This window comes from Mytilus edulis, chromosome 1 (assembly GCF_963676685.1).
Source record: "Mytilus edulis chromosome 1, xbMytEdul2.2, whole genome shotgun sequence".
Taxonomy (NCBI): Eukaryota; Metazoa; Mollusca; class Bivalvia; order Mytilida; family Mytilidae; genus Mytilus; species Mytilus edulis.
The window spans coordinates 113,225,989-113,252,629 of record NC_092344.1 but is presented as its reverse complement, the minus strand read 5'-3'; the positions used below and the strand labels follow the sequence as shown (position 1 = coordinate 113,252,629).

Genomic DNA, 26,641 nt, shown 5'->3' with positions numbered 1-26,641 from the left:
CTATACACTACTATTCCCCATGCTCAGTTGAAAGATCGACTTCACCATCTCATAAAACAGAGCTTTTTCTATAAAAATGGGAATCGTAGATACAATTTCTTGTTTTGGGTTACAATAATTCCTATTTTGTAAAGAATCACACTGAATCTTCCAAAAAATATACTGAAGATGATATTATCAAAATGCTGAACTTTTTGATCGACAATATATTTGTTGAGTTTGGTGGATTTATATTTCAACAGACAGTCGGTATTCCAATGGGTACTAATTGTGCACCCCTGCTAGCCGAATTGTTTTTGTACTCGTATAAAGCAGAATTCATTCAGAACCTTCTAAAAGACAAAAAGAAAAAGCACCTTGCGAAATTCTTTAATTTTACTTTCCGATATATTGATGATGTTCTATCATTGAATAACCCATATTTCAGCCAATACTTACATCTCATATATCCCAGTGAACTTGAAATTAAGGATACTGATGATACTAGAAGGACTGCTTCATACCTTGATCTTTTCCTCAATATTGACGCAGATGGACGACTTCACACGAAAATCTATGATAAACGGGACGATTTCAACTTCCCAATTATCAATTTCCCATTTCTCAGCAGTAACATACCCTCTGCCCCTTCGTATGGTGTTTACATATCACAATTGATACGTTATTCTCGTGCTTGTTCACACTATACGGACTTCATATACAGGAGTGTGCTCCTCACACAGAAACTGCTTCAACAAAGTTATGAACAGGACAGATTAAAATTGACACTCCGTAAATTTTATGAACACCATCACGAATTAGTTGATCCATACGATGTGTCTTTGACCAAACTAGCTAAGGACATTTTTACCACATGGTAGATTGTGGTTTGTCATTACGTCGTCTTAACTTTTAATTACCGAACAAGACTTATTCCCGATTTTTGACTGTTTTGCTGAGTGTGAATTCGCATTTCAGTAAGACGTGTTACGGTACTTGTCTATCCCAAATTCATGTGTTTAGTTTGATGTTGTATTTGTGGTTCTCGTCGGATTTTGTCAAATTTGTTGACGTCTTTTCTATTATATTCATGTGTTATGGTAAAGAAAATTAATCACCGCCTTCATTTATTAGATTTGATTTTGTTCAACGTAATCTACGATAATTTACGTTTGAAGTTGGATTCAAAACAAACTGGACATATATATATATTATAGTTAATTGCTATTAATAAGTATTGCAATGTGCATTGTGTTTAAATGTAAAATCAGTATTTAGTTCTATTATAATCTGAAATCAATCCTAATTCTATCTTACTTTTGAGATATAGTTTTTCAAATGTGACGTAATTTTTGTGCCTTTTCACCACTTCGTATGTGACGTCATTTTTATGATTTTTTGCGTTGAGGCCTGTGTCTATTTTTCTGTGTTGGTCTTTGCATTATGTATTTCGGTTTTTGTTTTCAATAATTAGTTAATACTTCAGTTTCATTATGTATACCTTTTATATTCATTTGATAAAATTTACTGTTTGCATAGCATAAATTGTTCTAAATAATAAGGATGTTCTTATCCCAAGGATAAAAAACATAGCCGTATTTGACACAACCTTTTTCAACTTTTGATCTTCAGTGCTGTACAACTTTGTACTTTTTTTCACTTTCGATCTTTTATATCTGGGCGTCACTAGAAGTCTTGTGTGGACGAGGCGCGTTTTTGGCGTATTGAATGTTAAACCTGGTGCCTTTTGTTATCTATTAATCATGTGTTTCTTTGTCTAATACGTTCTCCTATTTATTTGTATTGTAGTCCTATAATATTATGTTGTCATTTCAATGTTATATTTAACATTGCCATTAAAGTGCGAGGTTTGGCATGCCACAAAACCAGGTTCAACCCACCATTTCTATCTTTAAAAATGTCCTGTACCAAGTCAGGAAAATGGCTATTGTTATATTATAGTTCGTTTCTGTGTGTGTAACATGTTGACGTTGTGTTTCCGTTGTGTCGTTTGTTTTCTCTTATATTTGAGTGTGAATTCACATTACTATAAGACGTGTCATGGAACTTTTCTATCCCAAATTCATGCATTTGGTTTCGATGTTATATTTGATATTCTCATCGGATTTTGTCTAATGCTTAGTCCGTCTCTGTGTATGTTACATTTTAATGTTGTGTCGTTGTTTTCCTCTTATACTTAATGCGTTTCCCTCAGTTTTAGTATGTTACCCCAATTTTGTTTTTTGTCCATAGATTTATAGCGGTATACTACTGTTGCCTTTCTCTATATACCATATATGATAGGCATTATAATTTAACAGTAATCTCAAGTGAATGAAACTAAAAGACCAACCAAGTAATAATTGCTAAAAAGGTAATTTAGGTGTCACAAGACAATAACAATGAAAACCAAGGAATAAAAATACGATATTTCTTGTACATGGCATATATAAGTCAGAGTTTAAGACTCCATCATATATGTACAGGAACTAGTGTTCCAATATATTTAAGAAGCATGTTATGTCGTTTATATTGCACAAGCGATGATTGTTTGAAATACACCGATACACTCGATACCAAAAACTTGGGAAAACAAAATACATAAAAAAAAAGTTGATAAATATTGTTGACCAGGATAGCTATGTTTCCTTTTATCCTCTTTTAGAAGAATATCGCTGGCTAGGATCTACAGATGTTGTCAACGGTGATTGGAGATGGATATATGATCAAACTCAGTTAAGCTACAAGAACTTTTATTCAGGAAGACCTTATCCGACCAGTAGTTCCAACTCCCAAAACCGCAATTGTATTATTATGTACCACGTCAATGGTTACTGGTACGACTACCAATGTAGCAACAACAAACCCTATGTCTGTGAAAGTAATTTCTGTAAGTTATATACAGCTAGTAATAACTAACAGGTCATAGAAATGTAATGTTCTAGTATGTAATCTTCCTTATTTAGAATCCATATTAATTTATATATAGAAAAAGCGATGTGAACAAAGTAAAGTTTCAAAATGTTTTACAGTTGTAATTAGTCACTGTTTGATTCTTGGTTGGTTTTGTTAAATTTTGTTGATGCTGATGCAGGGGGTAAGGAAAAACAGGTGAGTAAGCACAAGTTCATACGCTCCTAATCTTGTTGAACAATTTTCTTGTACTATGTAAATCATTGGAAACATATTCAGTTTTCTTTCCGCAATTTTAGATAAATATGTTCCAAGAGAATCTAAAGAAGACCTGTAAGTTTAAGCAATCGTTACATCGTACATTTCCCCATCACCAGTTGTTTTGAAAACTCCGATATTTTTTTTGTTTTTGACTTTTGTGATATTTAGGCAAATATCACACAAATTTGTATATACATTGAAAATATGCACTTCACTTCTTGTGCAGATTAGATAACTATGCAATTTCCGTTTTCAGTAAAAGCTTAGCAGGAGGGTCCCAATTTATATAATAGGTTTTAAGTCGTTGATCGTTAAATCTTTCCGTTATCATATATGTCGTTGCGATGTATTTGGTCACTCTAATATAAATAAACTCATAATAGATACGAAATTATTTTTTTTACGACAAATGCGGTTTTTGTTTTTAAAAGACACATCAGTGACGCTGGAATAAAAAAAAAGATAAAGGTCAGGTCAAATAAAGTCCAAGGTTGAAAAAAATGAGGCAATCTATTCCTGTGGTATAAAATCCTTTGTGTTTCGAAAAATCCTTAAGTTTGGTATATAGTTAATTTATAATTATGACCATATCAAGTCCTGACTTATATTGTTTCAGACATTAATTACTGTGTCAAATCTTCATGAACTTTTTTCCGAAACTTGGATAGATACTTGAATATGTATACTGTCTTTTGATATTAAAGACTATATTAATTTCCACAATACGTTGCCGTTTTATTGATAAAAGGACTTAAACTTTAAAATTACATTCATCAAAGATTTCATGCATCAATAACTTTTTCAAACTTCATGGAATTTTGCGAGACTTGGAAAGATGGCTTCTTGGGGATGAAGAAAACGAGCAATATTTTTATTATCTTTACTCCATACTCAATTTTTAAACTTATAGATAGGCTATTGGGTAAAACAATCAATAACTATGTTAACCCTTCACGGAATATAAGGAAACGTGGACAGAAGATTCTTTATGAACTATAAATATAATTTTTTGTTCTGTCATCTTTCTGATTCAGGTAAATGGACAATGGTTTTACAGTCAACATTAAACTTTTAACGCGCGTCTGGCGTATTAAATTATAATCCTGGTCCCTTTGATAACTAATTATGGTAGAGAAATAATTATCATTATTTGACATCAGAATTGTCACTGTTTTCATGTATCGTACTTTTTATTTTATTTTCAATCTAATTTTATTTAAGGTTTCCAATAGTACACTGCAGATATTGGCAGATGACAGATTCAATATTATTAAATAAAGTATCACTAATTACTTGTATATAAGATATAAGTATAACATTATGAGGTGGTGCAGCATATATATTTCAAATGAAGTTGCAGTTTCATGTTTCTGATAAATGAAATCAACAAAGGAAGATTGGTTGGTGAATTATTTGAGAATATCCGTGAAAAGGCAGATATAGCTAAAGCAACACATTTCCTCAGTGTGACCTTGATCTCACAGACATGTCTTTAGAATATGTGTAGTAATAACGTGGTAAACATAATAAATAAATAAGCTTTATTTAGAGTTGACAAGGTATACAAACAGGGACAAACATAAGCTCTAATGAACTTTTAACACAACTATGAGATGACTGAGACACAGAAAATAATTTCTATTTGCCTAAGTTAACCTACAAATAAACTTATCATAGATAGAAGGATTGAAATTTTGTATTGTTTATGTGCCACAAAAGCCTCATCGGTGACACTCAAATAAAAAAAAGTTACAAATGCCAGATAAATATGAAGCTGAATAGCATTGATGACCAAACTTTCCCCAAAATTTTGCAAATTTCAGCTCAGGCAATCTTTCACTTCGGTAGAAAAGCTTTAGCATCTAATAAAAAAAGTAGTCTCGACCACATTGAAACAATATTATCCAAAACTTTTTTTAAGGTGCAATCTTGAAATTTGAGCTTTTGACTCTCTCCCAAGAAAAACATTTTTATACAGCTCACCAAAAACTAGGGGTGATCTCAGGTGCTCCAGAAGGGAACGCAGAGACTGCTCCACATGTGGCACCAGTCGTGTGTTGCTCATGTTATAACAAATTCGATAAATAGTCTAATTTGGTAGGTCATATTCATGAAAGGGAAGGGGATTGTAGTTACGACGTATGGAACATATTCGATATCATCTGTGAAATGGTTATCCCATAACTGTCAACCAACTCGAATTTAACACATTAATTAAAAATATCTCAGATCTTATAATAAGGCCTAGTCTACAATGAAAACATGTCACACAGAAAAAGGTCATGGGTCATCTTTGTTTGATGTTTGACTTATGCTGTTGTTTGCACTATAAAGAAATCTTCATTTAAGTGCTTGTATCAGCTGTGACCTTAGGTCATGAACAACAGTTGTCTAAAGTGTTGCATTGAAAATATCATAGACCTATTTCAATCAAATTTTTTACTTTAAGCCACAACCAGACAAAATTAATACAATTCTTGGTTGTTTGAAGTCAAGTTTCATTTGTCTACGACAACTGTTAATTGTAATGTTAAAGTTTGAATGAATATCATTTTATATTACTTCAGACTACTACATTCAGTCATAGGAATATTTTTTCTCGAGTACGCCATCAGATTTTTACCTCAGATTACAATATTCAGTTGCAGAAATATGATAAATAAGACATCAGGTCACTAAAAGGCCAGTCAAACTACCCTAGGTTGCAGACTGGATTTGCCCATGTGGAGCCAAAAATGTTGGTATAATTTATGTTATTATTCAACTAAATAGAGACAAAACTGGATATATGATTTGAAATAATATCTTTATTTAAAAATATTTCTTGAGAGGTTCTCCCAATGTCTTTTCCATTTCAGCTATCACAGACTGGCATTTCTTTTCCACCTCTTCACTATCATCTGTAACACAAACAAAAATATCATGTAATATCTACATGTAGCTTTGTTGGATTGTATTTATGGCCAGTTTATTTGAAAGTGTAAAATTAAGGAAGTTAAGTCATTTAAGGGGGCTCGCGGGGCAAAAATCATTTTTTTTAATTTAATATAGGATTTCTCTTTATTTTTCTATAAATGAACTTTATCTTATACTTAATAGAAAAATGAAATAAAAAAATGGGGTCACCGTTCATTTACGCTCACAGTCTGCCTTCGAAAGAAGCATACATTTTTGTTAATGTCCTTTTTTTCTGTTGAACTAATAGGAGAAATAGCGGTAATATCGAAATAAGAAAAGAACTAAATTACAGAAATCGCTTAAAGGAGTAGGTCCAGTAAGGACCGATTTTGGCCTCAAAATTCAAGTTTATCTTACGAAAGATTTTGACCACTTTTTAAACACTTAAGTGTCTATTTCATTTGAATCAATTAATTTATGTGAAAGATTTTAACTGATATAGTCATTAAAAACAACCCGATTCAAGTTCAAATATGAAAAATCTACCAAATATGCCGAAAAATGTCACTTTTCAGATGATTTTTGTCAAAAATGAAAGTGGCCACATCCGTGTTCATCCTCAACCTTTATATATGTTATGTATTATCATAAAATACAACTTACATTTCAATATTAAGGCTGAACACGAATGCGGCCACTTTCGTTTCACACGAAAACTGTCTAAAATGTAACTAAAATGCTAGAATTGTGAAGATTTCAGTAATTTAGCATGACTTAATGGTGCTAGTACCCGATATATGTGCATTGTATTGTCAAAAACAGCCCATATTTATGTAGCATAAGCATTCTACTGTCCAATAAATAACTAAAAGTTTACATTTTAACAATTTTGAAAAACTGCTATATTTTGGGGCCAAAAAGGGGTCTTACTGAACCTTCTCCTTTTACAATTATTTAGTTTATGTACAGCTTATTCGAAAAACAACAATAAAAAATATAGGTCACCGATGAGTTAAAAAAGATATTTCAATTTTAATGCCAAAAAATTGCATTTTTGCACCAAAGGGAGATAATTTGGAGCTTTTTCAATCATATATACATTTTAAACGTCACCTGGGGCCAACAGGAATTGATTTTTTGAAATGATTTTTGTACCATATGATAAATTAACAACTAATAAAGGTAATACATAAAATTTGTAATAAAAACTTAATGTTTCATTTTTTCTGAAAATCTTAGACCCTCGAGCCTCCTTAAGCATTGAATTTTGTTTTATGATTTCTTTATTTCTGACAGCTTTATCATGTTTATGTTTAAAGACAACTACACGCTACATTGAAGACCTGTTGGTGACCCTCTGCTGTTGTTTTTTGTTTTTTATTTGGTCGGGTTGTTGTCTCTTTGACACATTCCCCATTTCCATTCTCAATTTTATTCAATGTATTAAAAATATGTTTTAATATATAAGACTCACTGCAGTCTTTTATAACTAGACTGATTAAAAGACATGACCCTCAATAAACAATCACCATTCACATTGTAATATATCTTTTTTAACGAGCAGGAATGTGATAAATACCAATTGTTAGTAAAATACAGCAACTCAAGAAAAAATCCCTTAAGGGTGCAGTCAAGAAACTGTAACAATTATTTCACCACAGGCCCGTAGCCAGGAATTTCAAAAGGGGGGTTCGTTTGACTCAAAAACTCGACTTTAACAGTCACAATTCGAACAGAACATTGACTTTAACAGTGCTTATTTGTTTTCAAGGGGGGGTTCGTCCGAACCCCCCGAACCCCCCCTGGCTACGGGTATGCACCAGCAACAAGTAGATGAACAAAAGATATCTATGTACTACTACAATAACATGTACCGTCAGTCAAGTATAAATAATTGTGTAGGTCAGTATTTACCTTCCATTAACTCTGCTAAGAATGGTATGGCCTCTGGCAATAATGGCATGAAATCTTCACCTAACTTCTGATGGAACGCATCAATACACTGCAGAGCTGCATACCTAACCTAAAATCAGTAATTGAACTTTATGTAAATGGCACAATTTACACCCATAAACAGTATCACATTAATTATAACGAAAATGATGAATGTAACAGAATAATGAATCATATGACAAAACTTGGAAAATGACTTTACCACATTTACACAATAAAGGTTCACATCCTTGTCTTTGTTGTTTTATATCAGATGGAAGCTGTTTTTTTGGCAATCAAACCTTATTTTTCTTATTCTACATTATCTTCAGTTATGTAGCATGCAATATTTTGAGTCCATTACATTTAATTAGATTTTGAGTCATTGGCTTACACATATACCTCTCAATTTTGATCCCAAAGTAAAAAAAGTCCTTCAATACAGGAAACTAATTAGTGGAAAGATTGTAAATTTATCATAAATGAAATTCAGTCCTTGGAGAAGACGTTACTAAGTTGTAAAACTTGTGTCTGATCCTTTTGTCATATTGAACATTAAAATATGTTTAAACTATTCAGTCCTTAATTAAGAGTGAACATTTCAACAGTGCTATAAACCAATATTTTACCTTTGAGGTATCATGCCTAGTTTTCAACAGAATCTGATAACTAATGCTCTTCCATAAAGAATCATCTTGAGAAGAAACAGCAAACTGTACTATACAGGGAACCAGATGATCTGTTATTCTCTTCTCATAATGTTTATCTTTAAGTTGGAAATTCTCAATCTAAAACATTGATAAGATAAATAGTAAATTAAACTTGAAAATGTAAGAAAATCTGCAGATTACCTTCACTAGCAAAACTCTCTGGTAATATTTATAACACTTATTTCTACATTTCATATGGCTGCTGTCCCAATGTGTTAACTTGTTTAGCCAGATTATATACCGTAAATGAAAGTAAACATTTTTTATCCAACAGAATCATATCTAAAAAAACTCTCTCGATTTTGAGTTTATATATTATCATAGGAATTAATCTAAAATAAATCACAGTTTCAATCAATTTCATATCCTTAGGAGTATAAATTGATTGATTGTTGCTTAACATCACTTTCAGCACTAAAAGCTATTTCATGGAGGCTGTTTTTTTTTAATTGGTTGAATAAGACATTTTTCTAAAAACTGAGTTTCAGTCTAGCTATTTAGGAGTTGCCCTTACAAAGCACATGGACAGACAAAAAGGCAGACAGATATGGTGATTTCTATATACCCTCAAAGCTTTATTTTCAAGGAACATAAAAAGGAGTTATGTTATAAATATTATACCTGATCAACCATTGGCTGCATTAAACTGTCAAATCTCTCCTTTGTAACAAATCCTTCGGTATCATACAAGAAACACTTGTACAAACAATCAAATATGTAACAAAGAAGCTGATTGGACAATCTCCTTCCTCTGTTTCCTTTACAAAAATAGGGTTCTTCTGAAATTATATTCATACTTTTCTCAAAATCAAAATAATAATAAGCTTATAAATTAAAAAATTTCTTTTATAATGCAAACATATACAAATCAAGTAAGATGTAAATACAAAAATATTCTTTAAGGAAACAGGGTTGATTGATAATAGAAAAGTCATCATTTTAACATACATAAGCAGTGGTTATGGTGTCAATAACTGCTAATGGTATTTATTATAATGGTCAATTTCAAAACAACATGTAATTATATACTAACAAACAGACATTTAATTCAGTGACTTATATACCAATAAAAACACATTTAATTCAGTGACTTATATACCAACAAACACTTCAGGGGCCTCAGTGATTGAGTGGTTTAAGTAGTTACTACTGTAATCACTAGTCAGTAAATACTAAGGTTGTGAGTTCGAAACCCCGCTCATGCAGGTGCACTCGACTCCAATCTTAATTGACTAGGATTGTCAGTATTTCTATTGAAGGTCAATGGTTTTCTCTGGCTTCCTCCACCAATAAAAACTGATGGCCACGAAATAGCATAAATGCGGTGCTAAAAAGTGGCGTTAAAACACCAAAAATCAAATTAAATACTAACAAACAGACATTTAATTCAGTGACTTCTAAAAGCTATTCTTATTTTTTATTATTAGATTTTTGTTTGAAAGGTTGTTGTTTTTTTCCTTGAGGGAAGTGTGGGTAGTTTATTTTAATTGAAAGAGGGTTATAGAGAAAATAAAGGATCTCTCACCTGCTTTAGAAATGTTATTTTTCTCTATTATGCTTGCAGCATGCTGAACTATATGACTAGCAAATAATGTAAACAAACTTCTCAATTTCTCTGCCAACCTAAAAATTAAACATTCTGCTGTTAGAAAATTAAATAATGTGCCAGCCACCCTACTACTCCAACACCTTTTGCATTGACTGTTACCTTCGTTTCTGAAAGTAAATTATGTTAATGTGATAATTTAAAATGAATCTTTCTTGTTGACTTTTGATAAACAAAAATATGAACAGTAACAACCCAGACTCTATTGTTTCTACCTTGCAATAGAATGACACAGACTTAGGACCTCTGACCTTTTGTTGGTGCATCAATGGAAGCAGAGGTTGATTTGGAGAAATGTAAAATACCAGTTTGACTCCTGTATGATGCAGTGAACTTCCTGTGTCTTATGTGTTCATATTTTGGAATATGCAAGGTTCCCTGGTTGTATAAATCCCTTTATTCTATAGTCTAACAGGGTGTACAAATACACAAACACCTCAAATATAAACATACCCCATTAGGTACATTAACTCTCAGAAAATAACAGGAACTGAAATGACTTGGAGGTTTTGTGCACTTTAAAACAATTATGCAACTATAATTTAGCATTATACAACTCTGTTTGTATATATGCTAAAAATTAACAAACTAACAAACTAACATGACTATAATCCCTTATTATGGATAACAAAGATATTGTAATAAAGAACTTTCTCAAAATATATTACTATGATGTAACCTTAAACTTTTTCTTTGAATAGGAAAAACATAAACATGCCATTCTCTATAAAAAGAGAGACGAAAAATACCAGAGGGACAGTCAAACTCATAAATCGAAAATAAACTGACAACGCCATGGCTGAAAATGAAAAGGACAAACAGACAAACAATAGTACACATGACACAACATAGAAAACTAAAGATGGCAACACGAACCCCACCAAAAACTAGGGGTGATCTCAGGTGCTCCAGAAGGGTAAGCAGATCCTGCTCCACATGTGCCACCCGTCGTGTTGCTTATGAGATAACAAATCCGGTAAATAGTCTAATTCGGTAGGTCACATTTATGAAAGGGAAGGTGATTGTAGTTACGACGTAAGGAACATATCTGATATCATTTGTGAAACGGTTATTCCATAATGATCAACCAACTCGTGATGGCGTCCGTAAAATTTATGAAGAGATGATTTCAACTTCACCATTTTGAACTCTTGATTTAATAGCTTCCTTTTGAGCAACAACCCTCTATCAAGAAAATCATGATAGGAAATACAAGCACGGGAATATTGTATCAATTGGGAGATATATACACTGTATGCAGGTGCTGCTGGAATGTTGCTAATATATAAGTGATTGTATGTCATAGTTTGACACATTCATTACATTCTGTATGATTAAGTCAACCCTTAAAACTGCTCTTACAATCTTTGCTGTATTTGTATTCCAACTAAGGAAAGGGTGTGTGTGTTGTTGTCTAATGTGTATTTAGCATTCATTGTATACTCTGCCAAATGACAATGAACAGCATAGTATTATAGATTAATGGACCTCACACCATCTTTGCATTAATTAGAGACATATCCTTGATGTGGATTCATGATTTTGAAGAAGGTATGGCTAACCAAAATGGCAACGTTAGGAGTGGGACTTGTAACTAGAGGCTCTAAAGAGCCTGTGTCGCTCACCTTGGTCAATGTGCATATTAAACAAAGTACACAAATGGATTCATGACAAAATTGTATTTTGGTGATGGTGATGTGTTTGAAGTTCTTACTTTACTGAACATTCTTGCTTCTTACAATTATATCTATAATGAACTTTGCCCATTAGTAACAGAGAAAAATATTTGGTAAAAATTTACATAAATTTACCAAATTAATGAAAATTGTTAAAAATTGACTATAAAGGGCAATAACTCCTTAAGGGGTCAATTGACCATTTAGGTGATGTGGACTTATTTGTAGATCTTACTTTGATGAACATTATCGCTGTTTACAGTTTATCGCTATCTATAATAGTATTCAAGATAATAACCAAAAACAGCAAAATTTCTTTAAAAATTACCAATTGGAGGGCAGCAACCCAACAACCGGCTGCCCAATTCATTTGAATATTTCAGGGCAGATATATATTGACTTGATTAACAATTTAACTCCTTGTCAGATTTCCTCTAAATGATTTGGGTTTCAGAGTTATAAGCAAAAAACTACATTTTACCCCTGTTCTATTTTTAGCCGTGGTGGCCATCTTGGTTGGATGGCCAGGTCATCGGACACATTTTTCAAACAAGGTACCTCAAAGATGATTGTGGCCAAGTTTGAATTAATTTGGCCCAGTAGTTTCAGAGGAGAAGATTTTTGTAAAAGATAACTAAGATTTACGAAAAATGGTTAAAAATTGACTATAAAGGGCAATAACTCCTTAAGGGGTCAACTGACCATTTCGGTCATGTTGACTTATTTGTAAATCTTACTTTGATGAACATTATTGCTGTTTACATTTTATCTCTATCTATAAAATATTCAAGATAATAACCAAAAACGGCAAAAATTTCATCAAAATTACCAATTCAGGGGCAGCAACCCAACAACAGGTTGACCGATTCATCTGAAAATTTCAGGGCAGATAGATCTTGACCTGATAAACATTTTTATTCCATGTCAGATTTCCTCTAAAAGTTTTGTTTTTTGAGTTATAAGCCAAAAACTGCATTTTACCCCTATGTTCTATTTTTAGCCGTGGCGGCCATCTTGGTTGGTTGACCGGGTCACGCCACACATTTTTTAAACTAGATACCCCAAAGATGATTGTGGCCAACTTTGGATTAATTTGGCCCATTAGTTTCAGAGGAGAAGATTTTTGTAAAAGATTACTTAGATTTTTGAACTAGAGGCTCTAAAGAGCCTGTGTCGCTCACCTTGGTCTATGTGAATATTAAACAATGGACACAGATGGATTCATGACAAAATTGTGTTTTGGTGATGGTGATGTGTTTGTAGATCTTACTTTACTAAACATTCTTGCTGCTTACAATTATCTCTATCTATAACAGTACTTTCTGTGGAAAATGTTATTGAAAATCTTCAAATTTTAAGAAAATTGTTACGAATTGACTATGAAGGGCAATAACTCCTTAGTGGGTCAATTGACTATTTTGGTCATACTGACTTTTTTTAGTTCTTACTTTGCTGTACATTATTGCTGTTTACAGTTTATCTCTATCTATAATAATATTCAAGATAATAACAAAAAAACAGCAAAATGTCCTCAAAATTACCAATTCAGGGGCAGCAACCTAACAACCGATTATCCGATTCATCTGAAAATTCCAGGGCAGATAGATCATGACCTGATCAACAATTTTACTTCCTCTCAGATTTGCTCTAAATGCTTTGGTTTTTGAGTTATAAGCCAAAAACTGCATTTTACCCCCATGTTCTATTTTTAGCCATGGCGGCCATCTTAGTTTGTTGGCCGAGTTACCGGACACATTTTTTTAACTAGATACCCCAATGATGATTATGGCTAAGTTTGGTTAAATTTGGCCCAGTAGTTTCAGAGGAGAAGATTTTTCTAAAAGATTACTAAGATTTACGAAAAATGGTTAAAAATTGACTATAAAGGGCAATAACTCCTAAAGTGGTCAACTGACCATTTTGGTCATGTTGTCTTATTTGTAGATCTTACTTTGCTGAACATTATTGCTGTTTACAGTTTATCTCTATCTATAATAATATTCAAGATAATAACCAAAAACAGCAAAATTTCTTTAAAATTACCATTTCAGGGGCAGCAACCCAACAACGGAATGTCCGATTCATCTGAAAATTTCAGGGCAGATAGATCTTGACCTGATGAACAATTTTACCCCCATGTCAGATTTGCTCTAAATGCTTTGGTTTTTGAGTTATAAGCCAAAAACTGCATTTTACCCCTATGTTCTATTTTTAGCCATGGCGGCCATCTTGGTTGGTTGGGCGGGACATCGGACACATTTTTTTAACTAGATACCCCAATGATGATTATGGCCAAGTTTGGTTAAATTTGGCCCAGTAGTTTCAGAGGAGAAGATTTTTCTAAAAGATTACTAAGATTTACGAAAAAATGGTTAAAAATTGACTATAAAGGGCAATAACTCCTAAAGTAGTCAACTGACCATTTTGGTCATGTTGACTTATTTGTAGATCTTACTTTGCTTAACATTATTGCTCTTTACAGTTTATCTCTATCTATAATAATATTCAAGATAATAACCAAAAACAGCAAAATTTCCTTAAAACTACCAATTCAGGGGCAGCAACCCAACAACAGGTTGTCCGATTCATCTGAAAATTTCAGGGCAGATAGATCTTGACCTGATGAACAATTTTACCCAATGTCAGATTTGCTCTAAATGCTTTGGTTTTTGAGTTATAAGCCAAAAACTGCATTTTACCCCTATGTTCTATTTCTAGCCATGGCGGCCATCTTGGTTGGTTGGCCGGGTCACCGCACACATTTTTTAAACTAGATACCCCAATGATGATTGTGGCCAAGTTTGGTTAAATTTGGCCCAGTAGTTTCAGAGGAGAAGATTTTTGTAAAAGTTAACGACGCCAGACGACGACGGACGACAGACGACAGACGACGGACGCCGGACGCCAAGTGCTGAGAAAAGCTCACTTGGCCCTTTGGGCCAGGTGAGCTAAAAATGGTTAAAAATTGACTATAAAGGGCAATAACTCCTTAAGGGGTCAACTGACCATTTCGGTCATGTTGACTTATTTGTAAATCTAACTTTGCTGAACATTATTGCTGTCTACAGTTTATCTCTATCTATAATAATATTCAAGATAATAACCAAAAACGGCAAAAATTTCCTCAAAATTACCAATTCAGGGGCAGCAACCCAACAACAGGTTGACCGATTCATCTGAAAATTTCAGGGCAGATAGATCTTGACCTGATAAACATTTTTACCCCATATCAGATTTCCTCTAAATGCTTTGGTTTTTGAGTTATAAGCCAAAAACTGCATTTTACCCCTATGTTCTATTTTTAGCCGTGGCAGCCATCTTGGTTGGTTGACCGGGTCACGCCACACATTTTTTAAACTAGATACCCCAAAGATGATTGTGGCAAAGTTTGGATTAATTTGGCCCAGTAGTTTCAGAGGAGAAGATTTTTGTAAAAGATTACTTATATTTATGAAAAATGGTTAAAAATTGACTAGAAAGGGCAATAACTCCTAAAGGGGTCAACTGACCATTTCGGTCATGTTGACTTATTTGTAAATCTAACTTTGCTAAACATTATTGCTGTTTACAGTTTATCTCTATCTATAATAATATTCAAGATAATAACCAAAAACAGTAAAATTTCCTCAAAATGACCAATTCAGGGGCAGCAACCCAACAACGGGTTGACCGATTCATCTGAAAATTTCAGGGCAGATAGATCTTGACCTGATAAACATATTTACCCCATGTCAGATTTCCTCTAAATGCTTTGGTTTTTGAGTTATAAGCCAAAAACTGTATTTTACCCCTATGTTCTATTTTTAGCCGTGGCGGCCATCTTGGTTGGTTGACCGGGTCACGCCACACATTTTTTAAACTAGATACCCCAATGATGATTTTGGTCAAGTTTGGTTAAATTTGGCCCAGTAGTTTCAGAGGAGAAGATTTTTGTAAAAGTTAACGACGGACGACGACGGACGACGACGCCGGACGCCGGACGCAAAGTGATGGGAATAGCTCACTTGGCCCTTCGGGCCAGGTGAGCTAAAAAGGTCTATGCTAGAACCATATATGTAGCCCCATAAGGGACCCCCCTCTAAATCCACCTCTGCCTCCTAATAAGACCTACCGATCAGCCAGTCTGTAGAACACCATTACTCTGTATTTTGTTTCTTCATCTCTACTTGCCCAATCATATAACTATAAGAAGAAATATCACATGTTATCAATACTGATCTGAATATCATCTTTACAGTTTTTTTCAAGTACTCAAACTCAAACAACCATTCAATTTTCCTTTTTATATATTTGGTGTGAGTAATTTATTTAATTATTATAATACAATTAGATTTATCCACCTTATCTCATGGAAACTAAAATATATTTCTAATATTTTAATTCAATATAAATTTTTTCAAATACCTAATATGTCAAACAAATATTCATGTATCAAGATTTTACTGTTATGATATGTATCATACATGATATCAATTCAACTGTTGCAATGATATTTTAATTAAGCATTTTGTGCAAATTCAATTCTCATAATAAATAACTAGAGGCTCTTAAGAGCCTGTGTCGCTCACCTTGGTCTATGTGAATATTAAACAAGGGACACAGATGGATTCATGACAAAATTGTGTTTTGGTGATGATGATGTGTTTGTAGATCTTACTTTACTAAACATTCTTGCTGCTTACAATTATCTCTATCTATAACAGTACTTTCTGTGGAAAATGTTATTGAATATCTTCAAATTTTAAGAAAATTGTTAAAAATTGACTATGAAGGGTAATAACTCCTTAGGGGTCAATTCACTATTTTGGTCATACTGACTTATTTTTAGTTCTTACTTTGCTGTACATTATTGCTGTTTACAGTTTATCTCTATCTATAATAATATTCAAGATAATAACAAAAAACAGCAAAATTTCCTCAAAATTACCAATTCAGGGGCAGCAATCTAACAACCGATTATCCGATTCATCTGAAAATTCCAGGGCAGATGCTTTGGTTTTTGAGTTATAAGCCAAAAACTGCATTTTACCCCTATGTTCTATTTTTAGCCATGGCGGCCATCTTGGTTGATTGGCCGGGTCACCGGACACATTTTTTAAACTAAATACCCCAATAATGATTATGGCCAAGTTTGGTTAAATTTGGCCCAATAGTTTCAGAGGAGAAGATTTTTCTAAAAGATTACTAAGATTTACGAAAAATGGTTAAAAATTGACTATAAAGGGCAATAACTCCTAAAGTGGTCAACTGACCATTTTGGTCATGTTGACTTATTTGTAGATCTTACTTTGCTGAACATTATTGCTGTTTACAGTTTATCTCTATCTATAATAATATTCAAGATAATAACCAAAAACAGCAAAATTTCCTTAAAATTACCATTTCAGGGGCAGCAACCCAACAACGGAATGTCCGATTCATCTGAAAATTTCAGGGCAGATAGATGTTGACCTGATGAACAATATTACCCCATGTCAGATTTGCTCTAAATGCTTTGGTTTTTGAGTTATAATCCAAAAACTGCATTTTACCCCTATGTTCTATTTTTAGCCATGGCGGCCATCTTGGTTGGTTGGCCGGGTCACCGGACACATTTTTCAAACTAGATACCCCAATGATGATTGTGGCCAAGTTTGGTTAAATTTGGCCCAGTAGTTTCAAAGGAGAAGATTTTTGTAAAAGTTAACGCAGGACGACAACGACGGATGACGGACAACGGACGACGACGGACGCTAAGTGATGAGAAAAGCTCACTTGGCCTTTCGGCCAGGTGAGCTAAAAATAGAATGCCTATAACTTAAATACAACAAGAGTATACAAACCTTGAAGAGAAGTGGTCTGAAAGTAGATTCTGATAGCTTCATCACCATGGTGATAAAAGTTTCTATAATGCTGCCTTCTACTGCTGAAATCTGCTTCTCTGGGTGCTGTTAAAACAAATTGAAAAATGTACAAGTAAAAGATTACAATCCTAATATCAGCTACAAATCTAGACTGAAAAGCTGAAACAAAGTTGTGATTAAATTTGATTTGAAAAGAGCCTACTGTGAATTAATCTATGTTTGAGGGTACCAATTTTGTGGTTTAAGGAAAACTGGCATTTAACTTGATATTTAATTTCGTAATTTTGTTAAAGTCTGCATTCATTCCTCTAGAATATTCGTAATTTCATTGAACATTAAAATTGGTGGTTGATCTGTACCCACAAAATCCACGAAAATTGGCATCTCAACAAATATAAATGAATCCACAGTATTATTTTTTTTTTAATTTTAACTTTACATACATCAACTGATAACCATGAGATTTACAATTGACCACAGAGGTCAAATATGCTTTAGGATAAAATTATTCCCTGGAGTACAATACAAAACTTTAAGAATACTTTTACAAATCAGTTCTAATAAAGTAGGTGAATTAAATAAATATGGAATGAACAAGAGGCTGTCAGAGCGACAACAAACCAGATTTTTAACATTTATTTGTGTCTTGGCATTTTTCAATTTTTCAAGAACCATAACTCCTGAACGGTGAAAGTGAAAGTCATCAATATTGACATAGACCTTAAAATTGTCATCAGTACCAAACTATTAGAATTTGCAAGTTTTGATTGAATGGTTCATGCCTTAATGCACAGACACTGTTTGGCAGCTACCTGCCTAACATCCCAAAATAAATCAATGATTTTTCTACTTAATTAAATGTACTTACCTCACAGTAAAGGAACCTGAAGTTAAGACCATCTAAGAAGAATTTCTGTAAGTCTTGTATGTGTGCTGTTAAATCTTCCTTTGACATGGACTGTATATGTTCTTCTAATACTGACATCACAGAACATATACTGGACTGTAGAAAAAAAAACATGGATACTTTAGTATTACAATTCATTTGTTTCCATGCTATTTTAAACCTCACTTTGTTTTAACAGATACAGAGTTGGCTTAAACACTGTAGTTTTAGTACTTTTTATGAGGGAACTATCTTTCAATTCTTTCTATTTGAGTAAAACACACTTTCATTTAATAGCTTTTTATTTTATCATTTTACTGACCATCAAATTAAAGCTTCATAGCACATCATTATGTTTCTTTCTTTCCAAGTTACGTATTGGTTCTTGTAAAATTAACATCACTATGAAAGGATTCAAGATTTTTCCAATGTTTGCTTATCATGGAGGCACCAGATTATTAGGTAATTAAAACTTTAAGAATTTTTCTCCCACCCAATCACAAAGTAGATGATTGACTTGTCCAGACAATTACATGCTGAACTGTATTGACGATAGTAATATTCAATTTGGTACTCCTTTTCAGAAGACCATCACGCAAATGGAGTAGAAAAGTGGTTATATTATTACTAATTTCTCTTTCTTTTCCAGTCTATGATAGCATGATGCCACAGTAGGAAGTAAAACTCTGGGTGGCAGTGTTGTGGCTAATGTATGTCTGATGGACTTCAGTCTTAGTTGTAACTGTGGCTTCTGTAATGCTTCATCATTTAAACTGTCTGTTGATAAATTACAAATCTGAAATATAACACATATAGATAAATAATACAAATATACATGGTACACTTTAACTGAACTGGCTTTGGAAATCTTTTAGGTTACTACTACCAGTTGATGATTTTACTAATAAACAAAATTTATAAACAAAGTAGCTTGGTAATAGCAACTTAACATTCAAGCAGATTCACAATTGAGTATTTCTATTTTGAAATCTCTACCTTGATAACCATTTTCTTGAGTGGAATTAATAATATATGATACTTGAAAAAGTCCTGTGATTTCCACTTTCTCCATTATCATATGACTTTAAATATTGATTTTTGCTAAAGACTTGTCTCAAATTCTTGTTTAAGTTTATATATATATGATATAGAATGTATTTTGTTTGTTGCTGTTTAACCCAACTTTAAGCAACCATGGTCATATCAGGGCGGCAACATTTTGTCAGCGGAATATCCAAAGGATGCCATGACCATTGGCTGCAAGATTGACTATCTTGCCCATAAAGATAAGAGTAAAAAGACAACTATCCACACAATAGAATTATCTACTTCTGAGTTGACAGGGAAGTAATCACTGTGGTCGTGTAGATGAATTACTACTTATATAGAATGGTCAGGTTATCTGACACATAAGACTAACATTCAGTATCTGAGAAAACAAAAAATGTTAGGACACAAAAGTCCCATCAAATTATTTTTCAGAATTTAATCTTTTCATCTAGAGGTTCAAAATAATAGAAAGTAAGGTCTAATTTGCTTATCAAAAAAATTGAAACAAGGACTATTAAAGAAAGTTAGGGTCCCCTGAAAGTAGCAAATTTTACATACTGATAATGGTCAGACGTCTGTTTTACAAAAAAAACTTACAACTAAGATTGATGGTAAGTATTGAAAAATTCAGTATACTTACCATCAATCTTAGTTGTGAGGAATTTTTTTGTGAAACTGACTCGAGGACAATATTAAACAACTGATCATTCTTAAAACTGATAAAACAATCTTAAATGATGCTATTTGTATCTTTGGGTGTCTGTCTCATTGCCATTTATACCCTAAATCTCACTTTATTTATGAACATATTACTTACATGGAATAAAATGTCTTCTAGATAAGGACTAAGAAAGAGAGATAAATTCTCCACAACTTTCTGTATGGCTGTCACTATACTCAACATATAGAGGTCATTACTAAATAGATAAAATGAGAAAAATAAAACATTTCATAATTATAATAAACAACTAGAACATACCCGTGATATCACGGGTCCGTGACTGAATTAAAGTATATAACTATGCGCAAGCCTTATTTTAGTATTAGTATTGTCATCTGATAAAGTCATGCCGATTATAAGATACACAGTTTTTCTCTGCTTTCAAGTCTTTCTGTTTGAACCCGTCGAACTGAAACAATAATATTAATTATTTGGAAAACAAAAGGTCCTGGAATGGAGTATTTTTTAATCAACAGCATTGTCCTATATAAGTTATAAATAAAGTGGAATTCTTTGCTTCGATGTTTTACGTCATGACCACTAACAAATTGAAAACTGTACCTATATGCCTTATTTTTAGTCCAGATTTTTAGTATTCGTATTGTTATCTTAGAAAGTCTTACTGATTAAAATACTACAATAGGTAACAATTTGACAATTTAGTAGTGTCAACCCTGTGGTTATGACCCGTGTATATAGCATATTTATCCTGAATACAATGTTTGGTGGTGCGCCTGTCAGATGCGGAATGTACAGATAAGGTAATAGGTAACAGGTGAATATACTATTGGTATCGGTAGGGGACTCGACCCGGAACTTCTTAATTATTGGCAATATTAATTACGTGGAAAACAAAAGGGCCTGGAGTGGTGTAATTTTTAATCTACACCTTTGTACTATATATAAAGTTGAATTCTGTGATTCGTCGTTTTTACGTGATGACGGTTGACAAACTGGACCTCATAATTTTAGTATTATAGATATAGGAAAATGGTATTTCTTTCTGAATATATATATATATTAAAAGCAAACATTACTGTGGAATCACTATTCATGGCATACCAACTTTCAATGGATTTTTCTTTGTGTAGGTAAACCACTATTCAAATGTTGAATAAATTAGATGTTTTCTATAGGGTTTTATGCAGACTTTGGCAAAACCAGAAAATCAAATATATGGGGAAATATGACTTTTCCTCAATGAAGGAATAATGGTATCCACGGAATTAAATGAAAACACGGTATGAATAAAATATAACAAAAAAACATAAAATTGATTTATAAAAAACACGAACGTTTATAAGTCATATAATGTTTAAAACATACATTTTGTCATTGTAATAATAATTGCTGAACCCACAAATACTGTTGTTGAAATATTAACATTGGATACATCAATATAAAAGCTTTTACACTATCTATTTTCCTGTCAATTTGTATTTCTGTTGTGAATTCATGCATTATCTTAGCGGCAATTCTCTCCTCATTTATTTACACTATTGTGACCAAGGCGTGAACTCTGTTGAAATCATTGATGACATGATCTTTCCTGGTTAGCCTCTCTTCATTCTTCATTTCTTTAAGGACCAAGGGCATTAACTCTGTTGAAATCATTGATGACATGATCTTACCTGGTTAGCCTCTCTTCATTCTTCATTTCTTTAAGGACCAAGGGCATGAACTCTGTTGAAATCATTAACAACATGATCTTACCTGGTTAGCCTCTCTTCATTCTTCATTTCTTTAAGGACCAAGGGCATTAACTCTGTTGAAATCATCAACAACATGATCTTACCTGGTTAGCCTCTCTTCATTCTTCATTTCTTTAAGGACCAAGGGCATGAACTCTGTTGAAATCATTGATGACATGATCTTACCTGGTTAGCCTCTCTTCATTCTTCATTTCTTTAAGGACCAAGGGCATGAACTCTGTTGAAATCATTGATGACATGATCTTACCTGGTTAGCCTCTCTTCATTCTTCATTTCTTTAAGGACCAAGGGCATTAACTCTGTTGAAATCATTGATGACATGATCTTACCTGGTTAGCCTCTCTTCATTCTTCATTTCTTTAAGGACCAAGGGCATGAACTCTGTTGAAATCATTGATGACATGATCTTACCTGGTTAGCCTCTCTTCATTCTTCATTTCTTTAAGGACCAAGGGCATTAACTCTGTTGAAATCATTGATGACATGATCTTACCTGGTTAACCTCTCTTCATTCTTCATTTCTTTAAGGACCAAGGGCATTAACTCTTTTGAAATCATTGATGACATGATCTTACCTGGTTAGCCTCTCTTCATTCTTCATTTCTTTAAGGACCAAGGGCATTAACTCTGTTGAAATCATTGATGACATGATCTTACCTGGTTAGCCTCTCTTCATTCTTCATTTCTTTAAGGACCAAGGGCATTAACTCTGTTGAAATCATTGATGACATGATCTTACCTGGTTAACCTCTCTTCATTCTTCATTTCTTTAAGGACCAAGGGCATTAACTCTTTTGAAATCATTGATGACATGATCTTACCTGGTTAGCCTCTCTTCATTCTTCATTTCTTTAAGGACCAAGGGCATTAACTCTGTTGAAATCATTGATGACATGATCTTACCTGGTTAGCCTCTCTTCATTCTTCATTTCTTTAAGGACCAAGGGCATTAACTCTGTTGAAATCATTGATGACATGATCTTACCTGGTTAGCCTCTCTTCATTCTTCATTTCTTTAAGGACCAAGGGCATGAACTCTGACAAGTGAGGAATAGCATGAGCTTTGAGACTGTGACATAACTCTGCTACACACAACAAAGCGCAACCTGCTACTTGTAAGTTATCTGATCTCTTCTTGAACACCTTTATGGCTAGCTTTAAAACCTGGTAATATACCAAAATAATATGTAATGGTGAGCCTTGAAACAGTTTAAAGTAATAGTTAGAGTTATACCCATTTAAATTTTCTGAATAATTGTTCATTACAAAATTTCTTTGCATAAAATAAGCAAATAACACTCAATAAATCAATTCTTTACTTCAACCCTCAAATTAACTAAACTTTTAACGTCAGGTGTCATTCCTTTGATTTGTTTACTAAAATAGTTCCACATTTTTCACTTAAAATTCTTTTGTCATCATGATATAGTGACATTCTTTTTTGTAAGAAAGTAATGAAATTCATTATAATACATTTATCCCCCTTTTTGGTATGTCAGAAATGTGTGATGCTTTTGATCCATATATTTGTATCATCAAATTTGTCTGTTTTTACCTTAGTAAACGTGTGATGATTTTTGTGACCTAGATGTCGACTCATTAACTTGAGACTGTAGAAAGCTGATTGACCATTTACTGCACTTTCCTCAGTTATTTCTCCTGTTAATGTGGTCGTGGTAACCACTTCACATAACTGATCCACCAGAGGGAGTAATAGTGCTTCCTGATAAAAATACAAATTATAAATGTCAACTTTTTATTACATGTTCTATACATCACTGGTTTAGATATTAGTACTTTTTGTCAGATTTAAGATATTCTGCATGAACAACTTTTATCCTAAAAATTTTACTCCAAAAAGATCAACCTTAAATCCTTTTAAATGTAGGCATTCCATTCTCTTGACCTTTTGTAGAAAAAGAACAACACATTTTCAACTTCTACTTGATGAAAGTACTGTTAACAATTGCACAAAAGACCGAGAGACTTACCTCCTCTACCATAAATTCTGTTTTCTGTTGGTGTATTAAGTACCCAGGGGGTGGGGTAGACTTACCTCCTCTCCCTTATAGTCTGTTTTCTGTTGATGTATTAAGTTCCCAGGGGTGGGGCAGAGACTTACCTCCTCTCCCGTATAAAGTCTGTTTTCTATTGATGTAATAAATACCCAGGGGGTGGGGCAGAGACTTACCTCCTCTCCTGTAAAGTCTGTTTTATGTTGATGTAATGAGAACCCAGGGGGTGGGGCAGAGACTTACCTCCTCTCCCGTAAAGTCTGTTTTCTGTTGATGTAATCGGCCATTCAGTAGCTCCATTGCTTTTCTCTTCACATGTGACAGTTCATGAGCCATCAGTCCAAATACCACTTGGAGATATAATTTCTCAGGTAAAATTGTTACCACCTGTCAAATAATATCCAAACTTTACAATTCCTGCCACCAAATTCTTATTACTACACAAAAAGACAATACACAACAGAAGGGGCTGCTTTTATCATTTAAACACAATAATACAACAAATATTTCTGTGACACCTGATAAAAAAATAAACTTATACATAAATATTCCAATAAAAGGAAATATAAGGTATCAAATAATTTATAGAGTAAATTAGCTATATTTAATCATAGTTATATAAACATTAGTCTGGTAGAAACACATACATTATGCACCATTATCACACATTTTTGAATACTTAATCTCATGTCAAATTTTTATAATATGCAAACATAACATGATTACCTTTTTTAAGATTATATTATTTTTTTAAGATTATATTATTTTTTTAAGATTATATTATTTTTACAGAGATTTAATAAGAAGATTAAATATATTTTTATTTAAATTCAGTCATGGTATTTTGATAAAGATAAAACTGTTTAATACTTTACCTTTTTAGCAAGATGCTTTCAACATGTTTAAAACCCCAATAATGTTATGTTAAAATGCATATACAGTAAAAAAAAAAATGTATCCCTCATGTATAAAAGAAAAAATATGAAAATTCCGTTTAAGGACAGCAGGAACAAACAAATTAATCATCAAATTGAGACTGAACATTTCAAACTTCTCATACATTAAATGCCATGAGTAATTTACTTTCTTATCATTAATTCTATAAACATATAATGTTCTTGTGAAAATGTTAATTTCTACAGTAGTTTTCAATATAATAAGGCAATTCTCAAGAGAGGCAACTCATCTAATTAGATATTTAAACTATTCAATATGTATAGATTATAACATGGCCTTTTCCATATTGGCCCTGATATCATCCCGAGACTCCCATATCGACCTCGAGGCTTTAGCCGAGGGCCGATATGGGTCGAGGGATGATACCAGGGCCAATATGGAAAAGACATGTTATAATCTATTTATCACATATCTAAGTTCTGCAGAATAGAGACACAAAGTTCAATTATTACAATTTAATGAAACATAACAGGTAAAATTTTTAATTTTTTTATCACAAAAGTGTGGTTAAGGACGCAATGACGTGACGTCATTTGGAATCAGGGCACAATATCAATATCTTTTTTTTTGCCCCGGGCAATTTTGAGGTTATTGCATATGCAAAACCCAACGTGTTCGTAACAAATATGTGATAAATTCTTTTTATCACATATCATTTATTTTTTACGTCATACTTAATTGTGTCAGTTCTTTAATTAATTAATTTATAACTTTTTGAAAAATTTGGATAATTTTAAACAGTTTTGACATTTTACTATGTTTTATAATTTGTATTTGTTAAATAGTTATATGTTTGTATATATAGTCTCATAAGCTTATCTAGGCTGGGTATTTGTCTTATTTTAACATTGTTCAATGTATATTATATAATCTGTATAAAAATCTGTAGACACTTTAATAAAATAAATTATTTTCAATATTTTCTGTATAATTATATTCTTCTTTGACCATATTCCAAGACCCAAAATTCCCCAAAGAAAGTAAGAATTCACCATCCAGAAATCTTATCATAATTTTGTGAATTTCTTGTCAAAAAGGACTCTTTTAAAAAATGACAAAGAAAATCTACATGTAAATAAGAGTATCTCAAAAGTAACAAAAACATAATAAGTAGTTTTTTACTTACCTTATCTAAGAGTTCACAGATCTTATGAAACAAAGCTCTCCAGAATTTTGCTGTTGGTTTATCAGAATGTTTCTCTACAGATTTTGATAGCTGAGCCAGACAACCCATAATTACTTCTAACAACTTCTGGAAATCCTGCTGTAAATCTTCATTTAATTCTCTTGATACCTACAAAAATCAAAAATCTTACTAACAATTATAATTATACTCAAATTCAACATTATTACATATTTTAAGTAGTTTTTTTCCAGCTAGACTCAAACATGTGTGGTTACCTGTGACACCAAAGTTGAAGAGAGATACCAATAGTTATTATTGTTCATAACATTTTCGCAAATATAGCCTATTTATACTAC

At 32.7% G+C, this 26,641-nt stretch overlaps 1 protein-coding gene across 3 annotated transcripts in view; it reads right to left on the bottom strand.

Annotated features, from left to right (window-relative positions):
* Positions 1-5,940: 5,940 nt before the first annotated feature.
* LOC139500557 (HEAT repeat-containing protein 1-like) overlaps positions 5,941-26,641 on the bottom strand; it is a 78,162-nt gene continuing 57,461 nt past the window's right edge. For all 3 annotated transcript variants that reach the window (XM_071289309.1, XM_071289316.1, XM_071289324.1), the window contains 14 exons: positions 26,286-26,453; positions 24,446-24,589; positions 23,743-23,910; positions 23,173-23,351; positions 20,572-20,671; positions 19,333-19,500; positions 18,687-18,821; positions 17,798-17,902; positions 16,087-16,157; positions 10,219-10,316; positions 9,315-9,472; positions 8,613-8,771; positions 7,966-8,074; positions 5,941-6,053 (listed from right to left, as the gene is read on the bottom strand). In XM_071289309.1, coding sequence (XP_071145410.1) covers positions 5,965-6,053; positions 7,966-8,074; positions 8,613-8,771; positions 9,315-9,472; positions 10,219-10,316; positions 16,087-16,157; positions 17,798-17,902; positions 18,687-18,821; positions 19,333-19,500; positions 20,572-20,671; positions 23,173-23,351; positions 23,743-23,910; positions 24,446-24,589; positions 26,286-26,453 — 1,851 coding nt within the window. In that variant the 3' untranslated portion in view covers positions 5,941-5,964. The remainder of the gene's footprint in view (positions 6,054-7,965; positions 8,075-8,612; positions 8,772-9,314; positions 9,473-10,218; positions 10,317-16,086; positions 16,158-17,797; positions 17,903-18,686; positions 18,822-19,332; positions 19,501-20,571; positions 20,672-23,172; positions 23,352-23,742; positions 23,911-24,445; positions 24,590-26,285; positions 26,454-26,641) is intronic.